Here is a 25,598-nt window from a genome sequence, read left to right on the forward strand (position 1 = left end):
AGTTCCTATCCCCACTTTTCTTCCCTTCTTCTCTGAGAGGGTGGGACCCTCCGGGTATTCTCCAACCCTGGCACATCAAGTCTTTGCAAGGTTAGGCACATCTTTTCCCACTGCAGCCAGACACGGCAGCCCTATGTGCTGGGAGCCTCAGTACAGCCTGTGTATGTTCTTTGGTTGGTGGCTCAGTCCCTGGGAAATGTGGAGGGTCCAGGTTAGTTGACTGTCGGTTTTTCTGTGGAGTTCCTGTCCCCTTCATTGCTTTCAGTCCTTCCCCCAACTCTTCCATAAGATTCCCCAAGCTCTGTTTGGCTGTGAGTCTGTCTGATTCAGTCAGCTGCTGGGAAGAGCCTCTCTGAGAACAGGCTGCAAGCATAACAGTATTAATAGTGTCAGGGATTGGTGCTTGCCTATGGCCAGTTATTGGTTAACCATTCCCTGTCTCTGCTCCATTTTTGTCCCTGCATTGCTTTTAGATAGGACACATTTTCGGTCAAAAGTTTTGTGGGTGGATTGATCTCCTTATCAACTGGGGTTCCTGCCTGGCTATAAGAGGTAGCTTCTTCTGGTTTCATGTCCCCATTGTTACCCACATTGACTCCTTGGAGCCTCCTCCATTCCAGATCTCTGGAACCTTCCCAAACCCCCTACCCCCTGTAGCTACCTAGGGTCATTTCACAATTTAAATGAGATGATGCATGTGCAGGCAGTCTTTATAAACAGTTGTTACCACCTTTACACAAGCTTTCATTCTTCCACCTTTTCCCAAGGGACCACCAGTGTTACTAATCTAGTTAGCTTACGTATCTTATCCATGCTTTTCTCCCTTTGCTCTTGCCTGTATCCATAGACAGTATATGGTCTTGCCATGTTTTATAGTATTCACACTGCCTCAGCTTAACTTTTGCTGCTATGCACGTGTATGTGTGTGTGTGTGTGTGTGTGTGTGTGTGTGTGTGTGTGTGTGTATACATGTATATATGTGTATGTATATACACATTTGTGTGTATGAATGTGTGTAAGTGTATGTATGTAGTGTGTATATGCATACACACATACACATATAAATAATGTTTTTCCTGTTTTTTCAGTGGAAGAAAGCAGAAGAGAAACTGGAGCGGGAGCTTCGGGAGGCTGAGGCTTCGGAGAGCACTGAGAGAAAGCTGAAACTGGTGGGCAGTCATACCGTCATTCTCTCAGTGTTTTGTTAAGTGATTTTAATTATAAATTGTTTTGACTTAAAGTTATATAATTTTGATTTATTTGATAAGTTTTAGGTAGGTTTATTTCTTTTTTCTTTTAACATATAAGGAAGTATGAAGTGATGCATGCCATTTTTGGAAATTACCAGGTTTTATTCCAAAATCTGAATTCTTGGGGGATGAGAAAGGGAAAAGAAGCTTTGGCTTTGAAAGTTGTGATAATTCTAACTCAAGGAGAACAACCAGCTAGTTCTAAGGCGTTCTTGTCTGCTCTCTCTGCCAGCACACAGAGACTCTGAACATTGTGTTTGTGACCTACTTCAGAATACTGAAGAAGGCCCAGAGGTCACCTCTTCTGCCAGCCGTCCTGGAAGGTCTCGCCAAGTAAGGGCTGCAAATAGCTGTGGGCTGCTTAGTTGTGGCTCTCATTGTCCCCAGTGCTGTCCCCTGTGCTGTCCCTGTGCTGTCCATGTCCCTGTGCTGTCCCAGTGCTGTCCCAGTGCTGTCCCCGTACTGTCCGTGTCCCTGTACTGTCCCCAGTGCTGTCCCAGTGCTGTCCCCAGTGCTGTCCCCTGTGCTGTCCCCAGTGCTGTCCCTGTGCTGCACTTCTCACCTCATTTTATCTCCCAGCCTTTCCTCATGCTGTGTCTTTTGCTTTTCTCATTTCGAATCTTTTAAAATTGATTCCTTTTTCTTCTGCTTAGTATTTTTCTGGCATCCCTAAGATTCACCCTTAGCTCGCGATTCTGTTCTGTTTTACATGTATGGGTGTTTTACCTTTGTGTATGTCTGTACACCATGTGTGTTTCTGGTGCCCACAGAGGGCAGAAATGGGCATTGGGTCTCTGGGATTGGAGTTAATAGAGTTGTAATGTGGGTGCTGCTCTGTGGGTGCTGATGTAACCTTCCTCTGAAGGGGAAATCTTTTAACCATTGAGCCTTCTCTCCAGCCCCAGTTCTTGATTCCTTCTGTAGTGTACCGTTGGTGGGGGTCAGAGACACACGATTCTTCTGTTTTACTAACCCAGCTTGCAGACCATGCCTCTAGTTCTCTGCATGTGTTCCTGCTAGAGTACATCTTGTGTGTGCTGAAGATCTTAGGAGCTCAGAGTAATAGTTATTAAATCTGAGGCGGTACCTGTACTCTTCCCTATCCTGTGTGATATCACGAACACCACAGATGCAGCTTGAAACCTTCTGCTAGCCACGGTGGGTAGCAGAGATTTAGAAACAGACTTGGAAATACAGCTCTGGCTGGAAGATGGGGGTGCTGTTCTTCATTCTCACTGGAGAATGAAGTGACTGGAGCTTGCAGGGCTAAGCTTCCTTATGAACGTTTATGTCCTTGTCATTGGAAACCTCCAGAAAAGGCAGAGCAAAGGGGGGGATTATGAAACTTGCTATTTTGGTTTGGTTTGGTTTTATTTTGACATGGGCTTTGCTCTGTACTCTAGGGTAGCCTAGAAGTTACTGTGTAGTTCAGACTGGCCTTTAGCCTGTGGTTTCCAGGTGTGAATCAGCATTTCTAGTTCCTGATATCTTTTTGTTTTTGTTTATGGGTAATTCCCTATTTAAAGAGTAGCCCCCCTTTTTAAAGTAATACATGCTCATTTTATAAGCAAAGAATATGAAATGTAAGCTTCCTTTCCTATGTATTTGTATGTCTGCTTGTCCTTTTTGATGCATACATGGAAGAGTATGTGTGCAGCATCTTATAAGTTACCTGAAGGTACTCAGTGGGCCTTCCCGTGGCAGCACACAGAGAGCATTTTCTTCTTTTCTCCCTTTAAAATAGTTTATTTTTAGTTTTAGAGACTTCTGAAGAAAAGTCTTACGCAGTTCACACTAGCCTCAAACTTGTTGTAAAGTCAAGGATGAGGGATTTCTGATCCTTCTGCCTCCACTTCCCGAGTGCTGGGGTTAAAGCCATACACCACTTCTTTACATCTTCATGTCCTTGAGCACATGGGCGTGGTGGCTCATGCCTTTAATCCCAGGAGACAGAGGCAGGGTCTCTGGTGAGCAGGACAGCCAGGGCTACACTGAGAACCCTGTCTTGAAACCACCCACCCCCCAATAACGCCACACCACTTCCCACGAAATTGGTAGCAGTGCATGTGGAATCTCTCACTTTGTTTAGAGGTCTCACAGGCGTCTGGACCTGAGGTTTTGTAGTGTACAGAGTGTTCTCACATCTAGCAGATAAGATTCTGAACTCTGCCATTTCATTTGTTCCAAGAAATAGAAGCCTCAGGCAGCCAGGTGATTCAGTGTAGTATCATATACGTCATTAGTAGCAGAACTTAGTCACCAGTCCATTAATTTTAAATTTTTCCTAAAGCTTTATTATGTATACTGTGTTCTACCTGCACCTATGCCTACACACCAGATCTCATTACAGATGGTTGTGAGCCACCATGCTGGAAATGGAACTCAGGACCTCTGGAAGAACAGTCAGCGTTCTTAACCACTGAGCCATCTCTCCAGCCCTAAATTTTATTTTTAAGCATATCATAGTGTCTACATTCCCATGTTAAGTGCCAAGGATTGAGACCTACCATGTGTTCCACCTGGCAGCAGCTCCTCTAACCCCCAAAGTCAGTGTTCTTATAAAAGACTGACTGATTGATTTATATGAGAGCTCCATTTGTACATATGCCTGCTTTGCCAAAGAAGGCATCGGATCCCATTACAGATGGTTGTGAGTCCCCAAGTAATTTCTGGGAATTGAACTCAGGACCTCTAGAAGAGCAACCAGTGCTCTTAACCCATCTCTTGAGCCATCTCCCCAACCACCCCACCTCGACCCCCATGTTTTTATAAATGACAGAGTCCTTTCTTTTTACTGCTTGCTGTTTGCTGAGAAGCTTGTTTCTGCTGCCTCCTTTATGACTTGCAGAAACCCAGGGCACTTGTTAACTTGTTTCTCAGGACAGAGTGTTTCTGTCTGATGCCTCATATTCCTACCAAGTATAATGTCCAACAGTGCGAGAATTATGTAAGAAGTCAGTTTGAAGTAAGTGAAAGCTATCAGTGATCACTTCCTTCATTACAACTAATAATTAAAAATATGTAATATTTATAGTGTTGTTTTAAAGTCAAGCTGTAACCATACTTTTTTTTGGCTATTTTATTGGGTTCTTGTACCTATCACTCTTTTTCACCCCAGCCCCTTCCAATCTCTGAACACTAGGTAAGAAAGAAAGAAGGTTAGAAGGGAAAACGGACGGCAATCTCATTAGACTATTTCCTGCTGATTGGGGGCCTCGAGTTCCTTGGGGCAAGTCCAGTCTTTGTCAGCAGGACACCCAGTGTTTTCTTGTCTCTTCGCTCACAACCACTTGACAAACTGCAATAGCAGCAGCCAGCAGCAGCCTCTCTGGGCTCGGCCACTTTTATACCCACTCAAGAGTCCCCAGACTTTCAAAAATAAGCTATCTGCAGCTGGCAAGATCACACCCCTGCCAGAGTACCAGGGAAATTGTAGTCAGCTGCTGTGGACAACCTGAAGCAGTCTCATCCCACACCTGGGATTAAAACAAAAACAGTCACATAAATTTTTTTTACAACTTTATTTTAAAAAACAAAGATAAATGAACAAATTTTAAGCATTTTTGCATAAAAGCATACGAATACATTTTTGTCAGTGCTTGACTTTTTTTTTTCCCCCAAAGGTCTGGTAGTGTGCATTAAGGTCTTACTAGTTACAATGAGCATAAAGTACATGTAAAACAGGATGTAACCCAGAATTAGTCAAAGTTTTCTTGGTGTGTAAGGATTGAGCATAATGGTTTTTTCTTTTCTTTCTTTCTTTTTTTTTTTTTTTTCTTGAACTTCACACAAACAACTGTGAGTTGTTTCTGGGGTGTTCAGAGCTTTCTGGGGTTAGTATCCCATTATCAGTGACTGCATATTATGTCTGTTCTTTTGTCATTGGGTTACCACACTCAGGATGATATTCTGTAGATGCATCCATTTTCTTAAGAATTTGGTTAAGTCATTGTTTCTGATAGCTGAGTAGTACTCCATTGTGTAAATGTACCACAATTTTTGTATCCATTCATCTACTGAAGGACATCTGGGTTCTTTCCAGCTTCTGGCTATTATAAATAGAGCTGCAATGAATATTGTGGTGCATGTATCTTTGTTGTACAGTCACGTAATTTTTTTGACCCACTTCAGTGCCAGCAGCCTACAGGCACGGAGGCCGGGCAATGGTTAGGAGTCACAGTTTGCTCCAGCTTGGGACATTGTGTAACTGGGTTTTTGAAGAAACCCAAATTCTTACTACATCAAGCTATTTTTACTTGCTTTATTTCTGCTTTTGGTTTATTTAGTAATTAAGCTTTATTTGATTCTAGGTTTGCACATCTTATAAATGTGGAGTTTTTTGATGATTTATTAGTGGTTCTGCATACCCTCATTGAGTCTGGTGTAAGTAACTTTATCAGTGAATTACTTTTTAAAGATATAAATGGCAAAAATCATTCTCATGTGGTTTTTGTTTTGTTTCTATAAAGGACCTAAGTTATCAAGAAAGTCTTCACTGTGTTCAAACTGCTTTTCATATTCTTTCTGGACAAGGTGAGTTACTACCTTAGGCTTCATTTGCTTTGTCCCTGAAGACTGTAACTTAACCTAACCTGAATTTGTTGTCATCTCAAAGGTGACGTTTTAAATATTGACCCGATGAAATTCTATACACATCTCTACAAGACACTGTTCACATTACACGCAGGTATGTTTTCAGATGATGCTTGCTTGGTACATATGTATATTCCGAGAGTGTGTTTGATCATAATGGTAGCTGATGAGGAATAGATCTGCTACACCAATGCTGGCTTGCCCTGCACCTGTAGTTAGTGCTGCCAAGATTTGGGTGAAAGAACTTCTGTCATTGACTGGAAATGTAGTAAGTGCAGCCCAGCGCATCTCTAAGGCTCTCTTGGCTACTAGGATGGTTTGCAGTGGGCATGACAGTTTATCACAGGGTCTCCGGAAGTCAGGAAGTATCACAATGAAATCATAATGAGAATGACCCTGAAGGATGTCTGTTTTAGGTGCTACCAACGACGGTATTGAGATTGTGCTCCACTGCCTCGATGTCATGCTAAGCAAGCGCAGAAAGCAGGTTTCTCATCAGCGAGCTCTTGCCTTCATCAAACGCCTTTGTACGCTTGCTCTGCAGGTTCTTCCAAACTCAAGCATCAGCCTTTTAGCAACTACCAGGATATTGATGCATGTAAGTAGTAGCATAAAGAAGCAGAGCTTAGTTCTCACAGTGTACTGGTGCTGTGCTTGTTTAGATGTGTCTCTTTTCCTTGAATGCTTCATTTTTATTACTCAAGTAATCCCTAGCCAGAGGCAGTGGTTTGTGCCTACAGTTGCATGACATACTAATGTGGGGAGACTGCTCAAGCCCACAAGTTCCATGCCAGCCTGAGCAGCAGATGTGAGTTTGAGGCCATATGCATAGCTCATTCCAGGCCCACCAGCACTACACAGTGAGACCCTGACTCAGAAGATGCTGCTGGTGAACTGTAAAGACGGAACCGCGCTGTGCTCTGGTTACTGCCCAGCCTGCTGTCCCTTTGCAGGGTGCTCCTTAAACGACTGGATTTAAGGAGTAGGGAGCATGAGGATTTGCACTCACACAGCCTGACATTTTAATGCTTCTTTGATCTAAGAATATAAAACTGCTGTTAGAAATGATGCTCTAACAAATGTTGGTACATTCAGTGTTTATCTGTAAGATTCCTTAAAGTGAGATTAGAAGATGTGAAAAATATGCCATCTTTGAGGATTGGGTAAATCTATATCACCAAGACATTCTTTCATGTTCCACATGCAGACTGTTTCTTATTAAAGCTAGGTGTAAAGATTTTTAAATTGTAGCTCTTACTATAACCACAAATTTAAATACAAGTATAGGACGGTCACATTTAAGTTACTTTAGTTAATTCTTTTTTCTGTGGTGTTTTGGCAGACTTTCCCCAGAACAGATCTCTTGCTTGATAATGAGTCTCAGGGCAGCGGGGTGTTTCTGCCTGAGCTGGAGGAGCCAGAGTACTGTAATGCACAGAATACCGCACTGTGGGAGCTGCACGCTCTTCGGGTAAGGGCCCGTCCCTTCTCTCCTCACTCAGTTCCCACCCATTTATGACAGAGCAATGTGTTTTCACCTTTTCCTCAGGCACATGTGTTCTCTGGAATGCCTTCTGTAGAAGCGATACTTACAACAGCAAAAAGGGATGTAGTTTTGTAATGAGCTTATGGAGATTTAATGACGTCTTTCCCCAACACTGTTTAGAAAAGAGGGTTTGTTACCAGGTACATTTATACTGTATTGGGTCCGATCCAAGGAAACTTAGGTGGACTCCATTACAAAATAGCTTCACCTACAGCGCCAAGGTCTGATGGCAAGTCCAGCAGTAGACTGAGCCTAGAAACTGGTCACATACTTCTCACCATGAAATAGAGAGTGCCTTTTGCTATTGGTAACTTGGTAATTTAACAGATGCATATTTTCATCCTAGAACAAAGGTTTTATGCTTTGAAACAGAGTCTCTCTATGTAACTCTGGCTGTCCTAAAACTCAGATCTGTGGGAGACCTGATATAAAGATGTGCTCTACCACACCTGGCTAATAATATATTCTTTAAAAAATAATTATATTATTTTCTCCCTTCCTGCTCATGTTCATCCCCTCTCATGCTCAACTGCCCTAGCTCCTCTCAAGTTCATGGCCTCTTTTTCTTTAGCTGCTAACATATATTGCATTATATAGTATATATCATATCATATATGTATATATACAAGCTATAGACATATCAACACATGCATGTGAATAGCTACATAAGTAGAACGTACAAAGTCTGATTATTGTTGCTCATATGTATATGACTTCGGACTGACTTCTCAGGATTGGCTAAGGGCTCAACCCTGGGTAAGACTTAACTCCCCACTTTGTATCTGCAGTCCTTAGTTACCTTTGTTTAGTGCTTTGCTCAGGAGTAGGGCCCTTGTCAGAGTTCCTCTTTGACATGAGCATGTTTGTTTAGGCCGCCATGTGTTGAGGTAGTGTGGGTGAAAGCTTCACTATCATTTCAAAGAGACACTCTCAAGGCAGATTTTCTGGTCCAAAGGTAATGATACTCTTTATATATGTGCTTGAAATGATGTGTATTCATGTTTTTGCTCTTTATTTATTTAAGATTTATTTATCAGCATTCTGCCTGAGTATATGCCTATGTGCCAGAAGAGGGTGCCAAGATCCTATTACAGATGGTTGTGAGCCACCATGTGGTTGCTGGGAATTGAACTCAGGACCTCTGGAAAAGCAGTCAGTGCTCTTAACCACTGAGCCATCTCTCCAGCCTTTGTTATTTTTTTTTAAGTTGAATTAAAAAACAAAAAAGCTGTGGCTTGTGTTTTTAAAGTATTGACCTGTGAATAATGTTTCTTTTCCTCTTCAGAGACATTACCATCCCATTGTGCGAAGATTTGCAGTACATCTACTTGCTGGGGCACCATCTGAAGGCTCTGAGGCCCTCAAGCCTGAGTTCAGCCGCAGGTAGCGTTTGCCAGTGCATTGTGTTTCTTCTTTTTGAGACTCACTATGTGGACCAGGCTGCCCTGCAACTCAGAGGTTCTCTTGATTCTGCCCCTGAACACTGTTACTAATGATGTGTGTCACCTGTCACCATTTAGGGTTTATTGTGTGTGTGTATGTATGTATATATGTATGCACTCGAGTGTGCACGAGTGTGCTTGGAATCAAACCCAAAGCACCAACTTATTCTAAGACTGAAAGACTCTGAACCTGGGCCTTACCCTTTTATTTTTTGTGTGGGTGTGTTTGTGTGGGTGCACATGTGTGTACAGGTGCCTATGTGTATAAGAGCTTGGGGAGACTAGAGGTCAAATTGTGTGTTCTTCAGAAGTCATCCACTTTATTTATGATACAGAATCTAGACTTGCTGGCCAGTGAACCCAGTGTAATTAAAAATAACAATGCTATGCCTGGCTCCCTCCCTCCCCCCAAACACATGGTGGCTAGGCTTGAACTTGGTTTCTTAAGCTTGCATGATAAGCACTTTAGCAACTGAGCTAAACTGAACCCAACCCCAGGTTTGTTTTGTTTTGTTTTGTTTTTTTCTTTTCATTTTTTTTAAGCCCATAGATTTCTTTAATTTAGATATTATAGATGAATTGTAGGTTAGACTGATTTCATACTGTCTTTAGAGAATAAGCAAAAATGGAAGAAATTTGTATGTTTGTTTGTTTTAGACGAGGTCCCATGTTTCCTTCAGGCTCTGCTTCTCCATTCATACCAGAGTGATCAGCCCTCCATCACAACCAGTGGGTCTTGAGTAGGGGCACAGGGCTGAACTGTGGTGGTGGTGGTGGTGTGTTGAGGAGACCTCACACTAGTTCAGGCTCTTGGGGGACATGCTTCAGTGAGGCAATTCATTTAATTGGGAGGAACAAAGGCTATTTAAACCCTCGTGTGTGTAAGCATTTAGGGTGCGTGTACATCATTGGCCAGGGCCAGGGTGCTGGGGATGCCACATTAGCATAAGGAAGAATTCCAGGTGCTGCTGGACATGACCTTTTAAGGGGAAAGAAGTTTTAACCTGGCTACTGGGCTATGTGACCTCCTTCAGTGGAGCAAAGGTGGGCCAGGGCTACGTGCACAGGGACACACAGGCCCGGGGCAGGGGCCAAACAATCCTACTACTGCCAATTTCTGGGGTTTGGACATGTCTTGACCCCAGTCTTGCTGCAGGTCTGTTCCCATGGTCCCACAGCTCTCTGGCCTCATATCCATGTAGTCTAGGATGGCCACAAACTTAAGCACAGAAAGAAGGATTTATGTGTAACAATCTTATATTCTTGATCCCTTTCCTTCTCTTCCCAAACACTGGGATTACAGGTGTGCTCTGTCTATGTCTGACTAATTGTTACCTTTCAAGATTAGAAAACTTCACTTAGAATTGACTTCCTGCTTGTCTTGAAATACTAGATTTAGTTATTTCGTTTGGTAGATTTTTTTTTAGATTTAATTATGTGGATGGATGTTTTGCTTACGTATGTGTCTTTGCACCATGTGCATGCTGTGTGCTTTTGTGGTCAGAAGAGAGCATCAGGCTCCCTGAAATTGGAGTTACAGATGGTTGTGAGCCACCTTGTGGGTGCTAGAAACTGAACCTGAGTCTCTGTAAGAGCAACAAGTGCTCTTAACCACAGAGCCAGCTCTCCAATTCCTATTTTGTATTTTTAAATCACCAAGAGAGTTATTCCCTCCAAATAAGGCTCAGCTCTGCTCTTTCTATTAAACCCTTTGTGGCAGATAAAGGTAACGTTTGGTCATACTAAATACAGTGGCTGTTTTTTTGTTTTTGTTTTTCCAACTGTTTCCCATGTCTCCCTCTAGCCTCGTTCCTTTTTATTTCTGTCTGCATTGCAAGGAGCACAAGCAAAGACCTGGCATGTGCTGGGCAGACACTGTTCATGAGTCTCATGTCCCGCTGCGTCAGGTTGGGTTGGTTTTGTTTTTCCAAACAAGGTGTCTCTATGTAGCCCTGGCTTTACTGAAACTCACTCTGTAGACCAGGGCAGCCTGTAAGTTGGAGCTCCTCCTGCCCCTGCCTCCCAAGTGCTGGGGTTAAAGGTGTGCATACCACCATCCAGCTTATCATTGACTTGTTTATTTGATTTTGTTTTGTTTTGTTTTAAAGATAGGCTTTCACTATGTGTAGCAAAGATGGAAAAGTGTGGTCTTTTGTCATTGATTTTAGTAACCATTCTGGCATATTTTTATTAATAATCAGATTTTTGCCTCTCCTGTGCTTGTCTTCCTTTTCTGGAGGAAGATGAGTCCTAGGTTTGTCTCTAAGACTTGGCCTGTAGAGAATGCTTTCTTCTCTCGGGGAATGAAGCCTGGGGTGTTGAGCACAGTCCTTATCTCTATCCTTAGAGTAGTGTGGGCTTAGTAGCAATCCCAGATGAGTAAGATTTACTTACTGGGGGCCAAGTGGTGGTAGTGCAAACCTTTAATCTCAGCACTCGGGAGCCAGAGGCAGGTGGATTTCTGAATTGGAGGTCAGCTTCATCTCTACAAAGTGAGTTACAGGACAGCCAGGGCTACAAAGAAAAACCTTGCCATAAAAAATCAGAAAAGATTTACTGACATGGTTTGGGTATTGATATATTTTCTTTCATGTCATGAATGTGCTGTTTATGTTTTTCATCCGAGCTAATAGCTGAAGGGTTTAGTAGTGTTTAATGTTCAGGAATGACAACTCCATCCATCACTCCTGGTTCCATTGACAGATTTATTATCTTGTCATTAATGTCACTGGTCAAGTTGGGATTCAGTCAGACAAGCTGGTCAACAGATGCTTAGCACTCTTCCTGGGCTGTAGATCTGCATTTCTGAATGGGAACTAGGTTTTTCTGAAATAGCTTTAGTAAGATAATTAATTGTACTACAGAGGAACAAGGTCACTCTAAGTACCTCTAGCTACCCTGGAGCTGCTTCGTATACAGAAATCATCTCAGTTACTAGGATTGAAGGCATGACTACCGAGCCTGGCTAAGTTGTTCAGGGGTTTTTGTTGTTGCTTGTTTTGCTTTTGGATACAGGGTCTCTCTATAGCCCTGGTTGTTCTGGAACTCATCCTATGGATCAGGCTGGCCTCAAACTCCTGGGTCTGTCTGCCTCTGCCTCCCTAGTTCTGGGACTATAACTGCGCGTCCCCACTGTCCAGTTGTAGCTTGTTTTTTTAAAATGATTAGGTTGGTTGAATGTTCTTAAAGTTACACAAATCATGAAAGCATCTCTGCATATCTTATATTTTTTTATTGTAGATCTGCAGTTGAACTTTTTGAGAGTTACAGCATGGCAGCAATGACATTCAACCCACCTGTTGAATCTTCAAGCTCCAAAAAGAAGGTATGGGATACTGTTTTTTACATAGAGGAAGTAAACACTAAATCAATGTGTCTGTTAGCAATTCAGCTCTACTTTGCCAGTTTTCTTTTCTTTTTTTCTTTCTTTCTTTCTTTTTTTTTTTTTTTTTTTTTTTTTTTTGAGATGAGGTATTGCTTTGTAGTCCAGGCTGAGTTTGAACTTACTAACTTGCCTTAGCCTCTCATCAATTGGGACTATAGATGTTGACCACAAAGAGCAGGCTCTAGGAGTTGAGATTGGGTTAGAGTTATGGGGCTAGAGTTTTAAAGACATGGTTGGTGATACTTTAATTAAGGCTAGGCTAGGCCAAAGACCTGATCTCTCTTTGCTTTATTTCTTTTGTTTGTTTATTTTTGTTTGTTTTGAGAGAGTTTCACTATGAGCTCTAGCTAGTCTAGAACTCACGGTGTAGACCAGGCTGGCCTTGAACTCAAATCCACCTGGCTGTACCTTATGAGTGTTTAAAAGCATGTGTCATCACTGCATCCAGCCCCACAAAGTCTGTTCCATTGGTTGGTGTTCACTGTTAATGTCTTTGGCTTTGCTCTGCTTGGTTATTACTTACAACGTGAGTGGTTTATCTATCAATTTTAACCTTTTTCAGGACAAATTTTTACAAGGAGACTCATTTTTGAATGAAGATTTAAATCAACTAATCAAAAGATACTGTAATGAAGCTGCAACTGAGAAACCACTGGATTTCACCAAGTGTTTGAAAACATCATCACGGTAGTAGCAAGAGTCTGTGGACTGCCATATGCTTGTATGTGCATATACAGAGACACATACAGATATGTGAGGACCTGTTTCTCTTTGTACAAGGAAGGTCTCCTAAGAGTGATTATATGGGAACTGAAGCCAGGCCACAGAAGACAGTGCTCATTGGCTTGCTTTTCATGCCTTGCTCAGCTTTTTTATACAGCCCTCACCAACTTGTCCAGGAATCGCACTGCCTGTCAGTCACGAATTCTATAAATGCCTTATTACAGACATGCCATAGTCTAATGGAGGCAGTTCTTCAGCTGAGATTTCTTCTTCTCAGGTGACTCCAGTGTATGTTAAATCAACAAGACACTTATTAAATTCTCTCTAACTTAATAAATATTGTTATTGCAGCAATAGATGAAAGCAAATAAAATAGATTTTGTAATTTTTTTAATCTTCTTGGTTTTTATTTTATTTTATTTATGTGATTTAATTTGATTTTTCAAATTTATTTACCTACCTTACATCCCCATTGCAGCCTGCCTTTCTTCTAGTCCCCCCCAAGATGGCGTCTCCCCTCCCCCCTGCCCTTTATTTCTGAGACAGGGGAGGTCTCCCCCTGGGTACCCACCCACCCTGGCACCTTAACTGTGTGTCTGCCTGGTGGAGGGTGGGGAGTGAGGGGGTGGGGGGGAAGTGAGGGGGCAGAGGGGGTGGGGGGGGTTGCTCAGTAAGATAAAAGGTCCAAGAGTTCTATAGTGCCATAGATCAGTTCCTAACCAATCAGGAAAGTGTTTTTCTTTTAAATTCCTACAGATTAAAACTGTATATATTTGTAATGTTATAAAGAACTATTTTATATAATAGCTATTGTCATATTATAGAGATGACTTATAAAATGTGTACATAAGTATTTTCTGCTATTAATAATTGAATAAAGTAGCTTCCATTTTTTTACTTCTTAGTCTTGTGAGGTTTTGTTTGTTTTTTATTTGGGTGAGAAACAGTTCAGATAAACAGACTTAATTCAGTGCTACAGAAGCCAGTCATTCTGGGGCTTAGAGCTCTTTCCTCATGAAAGTATGAAAGCAGAAAATCCCTTCACCATCTGGAAGAGTCATGGATAGTGACCAGCTACTAGTTTAAAGTCACCCTCTACTTCTTTTCCTAACTAAGTTGGATATGTGGTATGCGGACAGAGAAGAGGCAGATAGTTACCAGAGGAGAGAGCACTGCGGGGAACAGTTAGCAGCTGGATTTGAACTTGAGTGTATTCTTATGTGTGAGTTCTGAAAGTCAGTTTTTTTTGTTTGTTTGTTTATCTCTTTTATTGTTTTCTGTTTTAAAGCAGGGTCTCCCTATGTAGTCCTAGCTGTCCTGGAGCTCTCTGTGTAGACCAGGCTGGCCTTAAACTCACAGAGAGGCTCTTAACTCTGCCTCTTACTCTACTCAGTTAAGGTTTGATTATTGATGATGAGAAAGCAAATGGTTCATACAAATGCGCCCTCAAATCATACCATTTGAATAAAAAAATTTTGGGAATGTTAGAAATACTTGGTATATACAATCAGAAGATTGTAATCAAGGTCAAAATAATCAAAAGTCAATTATTTTCTAACATGGATGCATTCATAGTCCACTTTGTCAGCAACAGTTGTAAATAGGTGAAAACTGACTGGGTATTTCATAACTGTATTACACTTTTCAGTTTCTTGCCTCAGCTGAATCATAAATCTATACAGTTAGCATTCCAATAATGTATGTGAGTGTGACAAACTGTATATGTAAATTAACTTTTTCATATAGCCCTATGTTAATGTTTTCTTTGTGGAGTAAATATTATAGTCATTAATAATCACAAGCATGCATATACACACACACATACACACCTCTTGAGGGTTATGCTAAGCTACAGCCTTTTTATTTTTTTAGTAGTTGTTTATATTATTTATCTGAGTGCACTGTAGCTGTCTTCAGACACACCATAAGGGGGCATCGGATCCCATTACAGATGGTTGTGAGCCACCATGTGGTTGCTGGGATTTGAACTCAGGACCTCTGGAAGAGCAGTCAGTGCTCTTAATCACTGAGCCATCTCTCCAGCCCCCTTTAATTTTTTAAAGACAGATCTTGAGCACCTACTATGTGCTCAGCATCACACAAGGCACTTAAAAACAAGGTGCGACAGTAGGAGTAAAACAGCTTCAGTGCTTCGTGATTTTTCGATGCCAAGTAAGGAACTTCACACTATTTAAGAAGGAAGCGTTACCCAGTTCAGTGTCAGAGTGACTTATTTCCAAGATCAGAGGCTGTCATCTGAAATATGCACAGCATGTGTTCAGTCAAAGAGGTGGCAAGTATAGTAATGACTTGTGTCAGAAGTCTCTAGTTTGTGGCTGCTTTTAGGAAGAGATCATGTAGCTTAACCAAGGGGTATGGGACAGGTGAGGAAGGGCCAGACTTTGTCTAAGATGTTGCTGTCTGATCACGTGGGACCAGTGCCTTCGCCTTCTCTGGCCCTGGTACTTTGGTGAGAGAAGCAGCCGTAAAGGGGTTAAAAGTGGCATCTGTGATCTCGTACCCGGGGCTGCTGCTTACACTGCCAAATATACGATTAAAAAAAAGATCTCCAAAAACCATGTTCTTTATTGGCAGGAGAGTGTAGTTGTCTGTGGAGCTTGAAATGTGTTTTAGAGTGAATTCTATTTTATTGCAACGAAGCTAAGCCTTATTCCTTTCAGAACCAAGTCCTGGGTGTCTGCAGAGAGACTGGGAGGGAACAGGAAGGGGAGATACGTTTTAAAGAGAAACTTGGCCAGCATTGTACCTTCAGAACCACTGAGACGGGAAAGCCATTATGAAAACAGTTTTGAGTCCAGATTCCATTTTGATCATCTGGAGACTCTAAACTGCTTGTGCTGTGGATGACGTGTGAAGAGGCCTTACCTCAGACAGGCATTTTCACCGGATAGTGTCCTTACTGCCCACGGTATATCCCAGCTACCCCATCCCCAGACACTCCTTAGTATTCTAATCCTGTCAGTTAGTCAGTTGTGACAGAGGACAGGTGACCGAGAAAAAGAGGATGTCTTCACCTTCCTCCTGAGTAGTCATGCTGGATTCTTCAATCCTTTATTGCCAGGTAATTTTCGTGTACTAGTTGAGCTGCCTACTTTGATCTGGGTTCATACCTAGAAGGTCCTTGTGCACACAGAGAGGCGACAGGGAAACCAGGAAAGTTAAACACCCAGGCTTGTCTCTTCAAGGGGAAGGAGAAGTTTACCTGTTTTCTCCCTGGAATTCTGGGAATGGATGTTGTTTCCAACCTGGTAATATTTTGTTTTAGGTTTTGGTTTTTTGAGACAGGGTTTCTCTGTGTAGCCCTCGAACTCACCTGCCTCTGCCTCCCAATGCTGGGATTAAAGGCGTGCTCCACCACTGCCCTGCTAAACCTGGAAACCTTTTGCTGTCTGCAGGGTTCCCCCAGACTCTCCCTCCCTAGCTCTTGTGCATTGCTTCTCAGTCAGTAAAATTCATCTTCATGGGAGATGTCACTTGTACCTCACAACAGCCTGAGTTGTGTTATCTTAGGGCCAAACCAATCTTGACACCCATAGGCTGTTTAGAAACCTTATTTCTAAGTCAATAACCCATCTTTATGAAAGGGGCCGTATGTACTTTGTAAAGAGTTTCGGTGTAAACATGTCTTAACTGTTGTACACACAGGATTGAATTCATCACCTGGAAACTTTTTTTCTGAAATTGTGCTGTGCTTAAGTATGGGTAAAATAAATGGAATTTTGAGTAAGCCCAGCTAAGTTGTGTTGAGCCAGATATTCTTACCTCTCAGGGATCATTTTTCTGCAGGCCATAAGCCTTCTTAGGGACCCCCACATTCATACCTTTTAAAAGATATTACAGTAATACCAGCTTGCATATTTAAGTTCTTTTTATACCAGTTTTACTGATTAAGATTTTGTTATCCAGATTTTTTGTATTCTAAAAAGTATAAAATGGTGGTGGGCATAATTGTAGTGGCCATTCTAATTTACTATGAACGAGATTCTTCCATTTGATAGACCAGTGTGGCCCATGATTCAGATAAGCTCTCAGTCAAAACAGTGTTTCTGGGAAACACCAGTGTGTGCTAAGGAGCTGTAATGCAGTCACGTGCCTTACAGTGGTGCTCTGCACATTGATGGACTGCTATGGGGTGCTATGGAACAGAATCATGATCTCACAGTATTATAATAAAGCTAATACAAACCTCCAGTAGCCATCTTAGCTTGTGTAGGTGTATTCTGACATTCATAAAACAATGAAATTCTCTACCAGAACATTTCTTAAAATGTCCTCATTATTAAGTGGCACAGTTCTGTAATGAACTATTAATACTTTAAAATCTTTTATTTTATTTATTATGTGTGTATGTGTATGTTATATGACTTGGGGCACACATGGAGACAGGATAGATAATTTTATGGAATCGGTTTTCTTCTTTTAATCAGTATTTGAATATGGGGTCAGTTTCAGATCTGTTCTGTATCAAATTTCCATCTATTGTAAGGACCACGAGGGTGGGGTGGGGTAAACCAGCCTGGCTCTGTATCTTACTACCTGCGGGTTTGTTTGGCTCTGACTGGTTAGACCAGTAATTTCATTTTCAACCCAAGGTAATCCAGATTGTTTGGCCTCTTTAATTTACAGAAATGCGATAAAATGTCTCCAGCACATGTTTTAAAACTGAAGCATCACCATGCACTTGTTACAGACCTAGCATTTGACACAGAAGAGAACCGGCACTGCGGAGCAGTTGCCCAAATGAGAACAGTCTTGAGTTCTCTTGGCGAGAATGACAGGGAAGCAGGTCTTCCACTGACATGAAAGCTGTGTGGTGTGTTTTTGACACCTCTCTTTTTACAATGGGCCAAAAAGAAAAGAGTGGTTTTATCCATTCTATAATTGGTAAAGGAAAGTCTCAAAAGCAAAAGTCAGGATTTTTAGTGTGTTTTCTAACTTGAAGAAAAATATCTTCAAATGGAACAATGCCAGTAGAAAGGGGAACTAAATAGGCTTGGCTCTGTAGGAGCTCGTATCTTAGTCTGATAAGCCTCAGTTTGCTAATTCCCAAGAATGAGAAGAATCCATTGTACTTAGATGATTGTTTATGAAGTGTGGTTTTAAAATAACTCAGATCATACGGCGGGGGAAGACTTGGATCCATGGCTCCACGGTAAATCAGAGATGAAGATGACACCATAGCACTGAATATCTACCCACTTCTCATGCTCATATGATTTATTTTTAGGATGTCTTGAAATAGATTGAACTGCTAATGCTTGTCACCCATAGCAATATTGAGAAAGCTATGTCTAATAAATACACAAGTACAGTGTCCGTATAAACATTGTAAAATAAATAAATTTACCTTAAACATCAGTTCCTTCTACTTCTGCTTTTTAAAAATGATTTAGGATTCTTATGAAGACATCACAACTCAATAGACACTAAATTGTACATCATTCTAAGTTCACTTTGTGAGAACTGAAAATGGAACAGTCCGTAGACGAGTGAATCGTACCTTTCGGAAAAACATTTCTATGTGGGGAAAGGCAGCCTGGAGAGTGCACCTGGGTACACAAAATAGGAACTAATTTGAATAATTGTTAACAAATCTTACAGGATATGTTTACATTTCCAGTGCCTCCAGACTTCCACTTCCCATTAAACCCATGGCCAGTTTGGGAGGTTTTCTAACCTCTATGCCTTTGGCTCCCAGTTCTCCCAAGTTGGTGCCAGCAAGCTGGTCCTTGAGCCAAGTTCGTGGGTTTTTGTCTGACCCTTAAACGAAGAAAGATTTTACAATTTTAAGTGGTTGAAACACTTGAAAGATGTGTGACATGTGAAAGTTATATGAGTTTCCAATTTAAGTGTCCATAAATAAAGTTTTATTGTTCAGTCATGTTCATTCTTGTACCTGTTACCGGCAGCTGCATTTGCCATCCAGTAGCTGAGCTGACTCAATGCAATGGAAGCCATGTGGCCCCAACCCTAAAGTGTTTACCAGCTGCCCCTTTACAGGTGAGACTTGTTGCCTCAAGCTTGAGGGGTGGCTTTTCCACCCAGAATGCCCCGGGCAGTGCCCTGGGTGTCCCTGCTTCACGCCTCAGGAAGTCGGTTGGCAGCCCTGTGCCAGTTTGGCTTGTCCTCCGCATGAACCTCTCATCAGGTGTGAAGAGGGCTGGAGTTCAGAAATCATCAGTTTCCAGTTTAAATGTGATTCTTGATAGCTTCTCATCAAGGATCTTCCCCTGTAACATCCACATAGGCTAATTAGTGCTCTGAACATGAAGAAGCAGGGATATCTACAGCCCAGCCAGGTTCCAAGTCATTCATCTACAGAACCCCAGAGCTCTGGTGGCTAGCTTAGGAAGGACTTACTTCCTAACACAGTGATGTCCTTAGGAGGTAGGACACTGTTATTTCTGTCCTGGGACAACAAATTCTTTAGGAGTAACAACAACAAACACCCTTTGTATTACATCAAATAAATATTCTTCAACTTTAGAAAAAGGAGAAATTCCCCAACTGTTACCACTTCAGGTAGGAGTGAGGAGAACATTTGCTTCTATGGAAATTCTTAGGTTACGATTATTGAAACTAGAAAAAAATAAATCCTATAGCAGTCAGAAAGACTGAAACATTGTACTGTGAGAACCTACAGAGAGAACGTCTTAAAAAATGTGTTCATTCTTGGAAATACCATGATAAAGGAGGCTGTAAGTGGGCATGGTCACACTGATGGCTATTTTTAAAGAAAAGCACCAATGTTTAGCAAAGGTGTGAAGTCAGTTCAGTCATTATAAATAGATTACTTGCCAAAGGAAGTGGGGTCCAAAGGCAAGCATTTAAATCACTGTACCCCAACAAGGCCTCCCAATCCTTCCCAAGACAGTTTTACCAACTAGGGACCAAGCATTCAAGTACATGCGCCACAGAGGCCACTCTCGTTTTGACCACCACAACCAGCCTGGGCAACACAGCCTCAAAAACCAACCAAAGGAACCGTGAAGACTTAGGTTTCGTTCTCCCGCGCTCGTTTTTTTCACATTCTAGAGCATCCATCTCCTAAGATTGACTTTGTATTGAGTATCCAGCAGTGAAGTTGGCAAATGACACTGCATTTTCAGAATGGAGACTGAAGTTATTTTTCTTTTGCTTTGCTTTTCTTTCTAGATGTGGGGGTCTCACTGTGATCCCTGAGTTGGCCTGGAGCTCATTATGTAACCCAGGCTGACCTTGAATTTGTGATCCTCCTGCCTTGGTCTTCTACATGTTGAGATTATAGGTATGTTCCACCATGCCTGGCATATTTTAATTTTTTTAAGAGACAACAAAAGATGTGTTTGTTGAGTCTAAATGAAACACATTAGACTATACTAGCAGTCCAAAGGAATAAACACTGAACAATGTGTAGAGTCTTTGAAGAATGTTCATTTATGTTATTAATTAAGGTAGCCCTATATGTGGTAACATAAGTCTGTCTGATACTTTGGGGCCATTGGGATAGTTATCTACAAAATAAAGTCTTAAAAGGTGTGTGTGTGTGTGTGTGTGTGTGTGTGTGTGTGTGTGTGTGTGTACAAGGATGTGCACATGCCATGGTATGCTTGTAGAGGTCAGAAGACAACTTGTAGGAGTCATTTCTCTTCGTCTACCATGTGAGCCCTACAGATTCAGTTGAGATCATTAGGCTTGGCAGCAAACACCTCTAACCACTGAGCCACCTCTCTAGTTCAGGAAGTCTAAAATTTTAAAAGCTTACATATAAGGTCAGAACCCTAGTCCTGTTTTGAGGTACCATTCCCACCGATTTTCAGAGGACACGTCTCTTGAAAAGGCACTGTCCTGTGTCACAAAACACTTTCAGTTGTATCCCATTTCCAAATGCTACAGTACCTTCATATCCCTGGAACAAATCTGCTGTACTTGCTCACTGCTGGTAACCCACTGTGTCACTAGAGGCCAAGGCACTCGTGGGTTTCTCCTCCTTGCTTTGAACACTTTCTGAGGCTACAAGCTGAGGAGACGCTGTGAGTCCTCGGGGTTGCTTAGTGGACTTGGTGAGTTTCTTGAGTTCATTTGCAAAGGAGATGCCCCTCTTTTTATCTTCTCTGGATGCCTGTGCAGAAAGAAAGACCCTTCCTGATGGGACGGTAAACCCAGATCTCTGATTTTCCATGTCATACTAAGAAAGTATGTACACCTTTATTCTTCTCTCTGGTGAGTAAAACATTGACTAGATGGGCCAAAGTTTTCTGAGACAGAGTTTCTCTGTATAGCCCTATCTGTCCTGAAACTTACTATGTAGATCAGGTTGGCAACTCAGAGGTCTATCTGCCTCTGCCTCCCCAGTGCTGGGATATAAGGCATGTGCCATTATCACCAGGCGATCCAGGATCTTTTAACCACACAGGAGAGCATGTTGTTTGTCCCCATTCCCTCTGAAAACAAAATAATTACTTTCCAAGAACTGCTGACATAGGACTTTCTTGATTCCGTAGCCCCCCACATTAATTATAAATTACAGACTATCAGTGATTTATAAAGATAGCAATATGACTTTCATGTTACCTGCACCTGTTCCTTTAGCTTAAGGATGAACTTCCCTGCACCCTTCCACTTGCTTTGGGCTTGAAACACACATTCTTGGTCCAAGAGGATCCTCTGTGAGGACTTTGGGGTAGAAGACTTCTTATTGGGTGCATCTTTCATCACCTCTTCCAAAAGCACATAGTCACATGGATTGGGGTTGTTCAGGATACTGTAGGAATATTTGGCTTTGCATAAGGTCTGAAAGATAAGTTAGGGTCAGCCGAATTAATTGTCTGCCACCTTTGCATCCATCATGAATGAAAACTTAAGGTGGAGAAACAGCTCAGACTTTGAGAGGTGGAGAGGATCTCCCAAACCAGGCCACCCTGCCTCATTTTCATTTGAGTAGCTGTGGTTTATAACACACATTCTCAGATTACCTCATTTACCTTCCAAATGGCTCAGCTTTGGTAGAGAAGCTTACATTTATAAAAGCCTAAGCAGATACCAGAGGAGGAAGCTTAAACTTAACAGAGGTCAAGCAGAATCCAGAGCAAGTCCAGCCTATGACATAACTGCAAAGGCTAGATCCAGACCTCACTCTCCCCCACCCCCACCAACCGACAGCATATAGACATGAAGGATAGGCAGCCAGTGAGAGATGGGATCCTGCCCTAGGAGCTCTCTGTTCCACTAGCTGTCTCTATCACACCTTAGGGTGCTGAAGGAGTTTGGAAGTCACGTGGTTCCCTTTCATTTAGTGGAAGAACATTTTTCATTTGTTCATTCATTCATTTTATAACAGTCACGACCTGTTATACCCAGTTCTGTGTTGTACTCTGGGGACAAAGCGGAACAAAAGGAGAATCTGAAATTCAAAGGTAATTAAGGAGACTGCAAGTAACTAGCCGGATTGTCACCCAACAGGAATAACAAATAACACTCAAGTACATGCCATGCATTGTGTGAAGCACCCCACATATTGTTGCAGCAGCTGTGTGTGGGAGGTACCATTGCACTATCTCCAGGTTACTAAATCACCTGGAAACTTGCCACACAGTGGTGCCAGAGCCAAATGGAATGGGATGGGGAGGTCAGACAGAGGAGGGTTTATCCAGTAGAAATGAATGGGAGCCCACTGATAACCACAAAAGAAGTCTGTCAATACACAGTGTAACTCAGACACAGATCTGAGAGCGAGGGATCTTGCTGGAGATCTCTGAGGGAATGAGGGACAGAGCAGGGTTTGAACCCTCAGCCATGTGATCAAGGGTCTGTGTGTTGTTTACAGTGCGACATCACTTTTCAAACAGGAGTTCCATGGATGCACATGCCATGTGTAAGCAGTCTTTGAAATCAAATTAAAAACAAAACAGCAGCTTGGCAGAGAGAAAAGGACTTGGCCAACAGTAAGAGCTGGCCTCCTGCTTATGGTCTGTGGCATCCTTCAGAGATGGTCATTCAGTATTTACCCGGGTGTTTTGGGGGCAATTTCTGCAGTGTCACTTTGTAGATTTATGTTAAGGTGATTATATGATTGGACAAGGGAGAGATGGGTGGGGAAAGGTCGAGGAGAGGAAGTGGAGGCAGCAGGCAGAAGGGAGATTCTGGGAGGAATCAAGATGGAGCTGAAGAAAGAGGATCTAGATCCAGGTGGACTTAATTGGCGCTAGGTAGATATGAATATTTTTAAGGGAGTCTACAGGTCTTTTTATCTCATATAGAAGGGCAGTTTGTATCTTTGTCATTTGGATGTAAGCTTATCATGTTGAGAGTTTGTGGTTTGAGAACTTAATATATAAACCTGCTTGAAAGGCTATCAGGCTTTGGAGTCATATTTGTGCTGGGCAGTGGAGAAATAGAACATGCTGGGGTGGTCGTATGCACTCGGGACAGAAGCAGCAGGGGCAGTAAAGTGAACTGCGCCTGGAGCCACGGAGATAGAGATCCCCGCAGTGCCATACGGCCCCATGGGAGCCAGCCCTAGCGAGGGACAAAGGGCTTCAATTTTTATTATTTACGACAACACCACTTCCTAAACACATCATCAGCAGAGATCTAAACTCATTGCTAGCTAAGGATCTGTTACAGGAGTGAACAAATATTTCCTATCCTTAAGAAACTGTTTCCCCTGTCCCTGCCCCCCATTCCACTCTAGAACTTCATTCATGAATGAGCTGTCAATGCACACGTATCTGATTTGTCCCAATCATTTATATCAAGGAGGCATGGAGTGAGGAAAGTGGAGATTCTCGTGGTGCTGGGATGAGCTCAGAGCCCTGTGCCTGCAGGGCAGGCAGTGGCCCCCAAGGGAGCATTTACCTGCTGAATCACTTCCTGTGCAGTGCTGACACGTGGGGCCTTGATGACAGTTCGAGGTTGCTCTGGGGAGACATCATGCACTTGGACAAAGAAACTCTCCTCCTCTGAGCTCAAGATCACCTCTCTGTCATCGTGGATGATGCTTTTCTCTTCCAGGATCTGCAAGCGAAAATGCACCAGGAATTGTAAGATGATTCAGAAGACAGGAAAAAAATTCTAAAAAAAAAGAAAAAAAAAAAAAAAAGAAAAAAATCTAGCAAAAATTTGAGTTGTATCTTGGTAATGTGGAAAATATCACCTAAATTTATAGTTAATACATTGGTTAATCTTTCGTACATACACTGTTGAAAAGATGAACCTGTTTCTGAGGGGAAGAAAGGGCTCCATTTCTGTTTTTGACTCATACATAGTTGTACTGGCTGGTTTTGTGTATCAACTTGACACAAGCTGGAGTTTTCACAGAGAAAGGACCTCCATTGAAGAAATGCCTCCATGAGATCCAGCTGTAAGTCATTTTCTCAACTAGTGATCAAGGGAGGAGGGCCCAGCCCTTTGTGGGTGGTGCCATCCCTGGGCTGGTAGACCTGGGTTCTATAAGAAAGAAAGCTGAGCCACGGAAAGCAAGCCAGTAAGTGACATCCCTCCATGGCCTCTGCATCAGCTCCTGCTTCCTGACCTCCTTGAGTTCCTGTCCTGACTTCCTTTGGTGATGAACAGCAATATGGAAGTGTAAGCTGAATAAAGCCTTTCCTCTTCAACTTGCTTCTTGGTCATGATGTCTGTGTAGGAGTAGAAACCCTGACTAAGACAACAGGTTTTAGAATAAACCAGTTTATAAGTGCCTACTTTGTGGATTTTGAGAGAAGAAATCAGCTACAAACTTTTAGAAAAAAATGACAGTTTTGCTCATTATTGAAATATAATACAAACACAGCGGTATTGAAGAGAAGTCCGTTCCCCAAACACCATTAATATTTAAGGAATATTAGACATTGGAGCTGATGAGATGGATTAGTGGATAAAGGACCTTGATCTGTAAGCATGAGGATGGATTCAATTCGTAGGCTACATGGAATTGTGGAAGGAGAGCCCACTGCACAGAGGTGTCCTCTGGCCTCTATTCACAGGCTATGGCACACATACCCCCCCAAACCCTCACCCCCTCTCTCCCATAGATTTTAAAGTTACAAAAGAGAAATTCTAGGCATATTAAATATGAACATGGAGCACTTATCTAGGCGGAATGAGAAGAACCCACAGGGAAAAGGCTAAACCAGTGGCTGCCGGTAAACCACTCTTCGGTGAATATTGATAGACTGACTTCCCAATAATATGAGGATTATTATCTGAGTAATTGGATTTGGGTAAATTTTAGTGAAATCCTAATTTCCCTCTCTCTTACATGTAGCGTCATTTTAAAAGGTTTATTTATTTATGTATAGGATTGTGTGCCTGCATATGCGTATGTGCACCGCATGAGTGTAGAAACCTTTGGAGGTCAGAAGAGGATGTTAGATTCCCTGGCACTGGAGTTAGAGGTGGCTATAAGCCACCATGTGGGTCAAGGGAACTGAATCTTCTTCAAGAGCGATGTATGCATTTAACTGCTGAGTCATCTCTCCAGCCTTCATTTTTATTTTATTAGAAATTTCAAATGGGCTGGAAAGATAGCAGCTAAAGATCTCTGGCTGCTCTATTATAGAGGACCTGGGTTTGATTCCTGGCACCCACTTGATAGCTCACAGCCACTGTAACTCCAGTTCCAGGAAATACAATGATGTCTTTTGGCTTTTGTAGGCACT

At 42.1% G+C, this 25,598-nt stretch overlaps 2 protein-coding genes across 5 annotated transcripts in view; one reads left to right on the forward strand and one right to left on the reverse strand.

Moving 5' to 3' along the window:
* The window catches only part of NOC3L (NOC3 like DNA replication regulator), a 29,099-nt gene extending 15,667 nt beyond the window's left edge, over positions 1-13,432 (forward strand). The window contains exons 12-21 of the mRNA XM_080910857.1: positions 1,089-1,169; positions 1,483-1,583; positions 5,561-5,633; positions 5,720-5,783; positions 5,866-5,937; positions 6,260-6,441; positions 7,186-7,314; positions 8,675-8,772; positions 12,072-12,156; positions 12,779-13,432. Of these exons, the coding sequence (XP_080766983.1) occupies positions 1,089-1,169; positions 1,483-1,583; positions 5,561-5,633; positions 5,720-5,783; positions 5,866-5,937; positions 6,260-6,441; positions 7,186-7,314; positions 8,675-8,772; positions 12,072-12,156; positions 12,779-12,907 (1,014 nt within the window). The 3' untranslated portion in view covers positions 12,908-13,432. The remainder of the gene's footprint in view (positions 1-1,088; positions 1,170-1,482; positions 1,584-5,560; positions 5,634-5,719; positions 5,784-5,865; positions 5,938-6,259; positions 6,442-7,185; positions 7,315-8,674; positions 8,773-12,071; positions 12,157-12,778) is intronic.
* A 4,714-nt stretch (positions 13,433-18,146) lies between these two features.
* The window catches only part of PLCE1 (phospholipase C epsilon 1), a 283,791-nt gene continuing 276,339 nt past the window's right edge, over positions 18,147-25,598 (reverse strand). For all 4 annotated transcript variants that reach the window (XM_080913304.1, XM_080913303.1, XM_080913305.1 and 1 more), the window contains 4 exons: positions 23,797-23,955; positions 21,514-21,732; positions 20,839-21,061; positions 18,147-19,190 (listed from right to left, as the gene is read on the reverse strand). In XM_080913304.1, the coding sequence (XP_080769430.1) occupies positions 20,873-21,061; positions 21,514-21,732; positions 23,797-23,955 (567 nt within the window). In that variant the 3' untranslated portion in view covers positions 18,147-19,190; positions 20,839-20,872. The remainder of the gene's footprint in view (positions 19,191-20,838; positions 21,062-21,513; positions 21,733-23,796; positions 23,956-25,598) is intronic.

The sequence above is a fragment of the Micromys minutus genome (genome assembly GCF_963924665.1).
Source record: "Micromys minutus genome assembly, chromosome: 2".
In the NCBI taxonomy this organism is placed as follows: domain Eukaryota; kingdom Metazoa; phylum Chordata; class Mammalia; order Rodentia; family Muridae; genus Micromys; species Micromys minutus.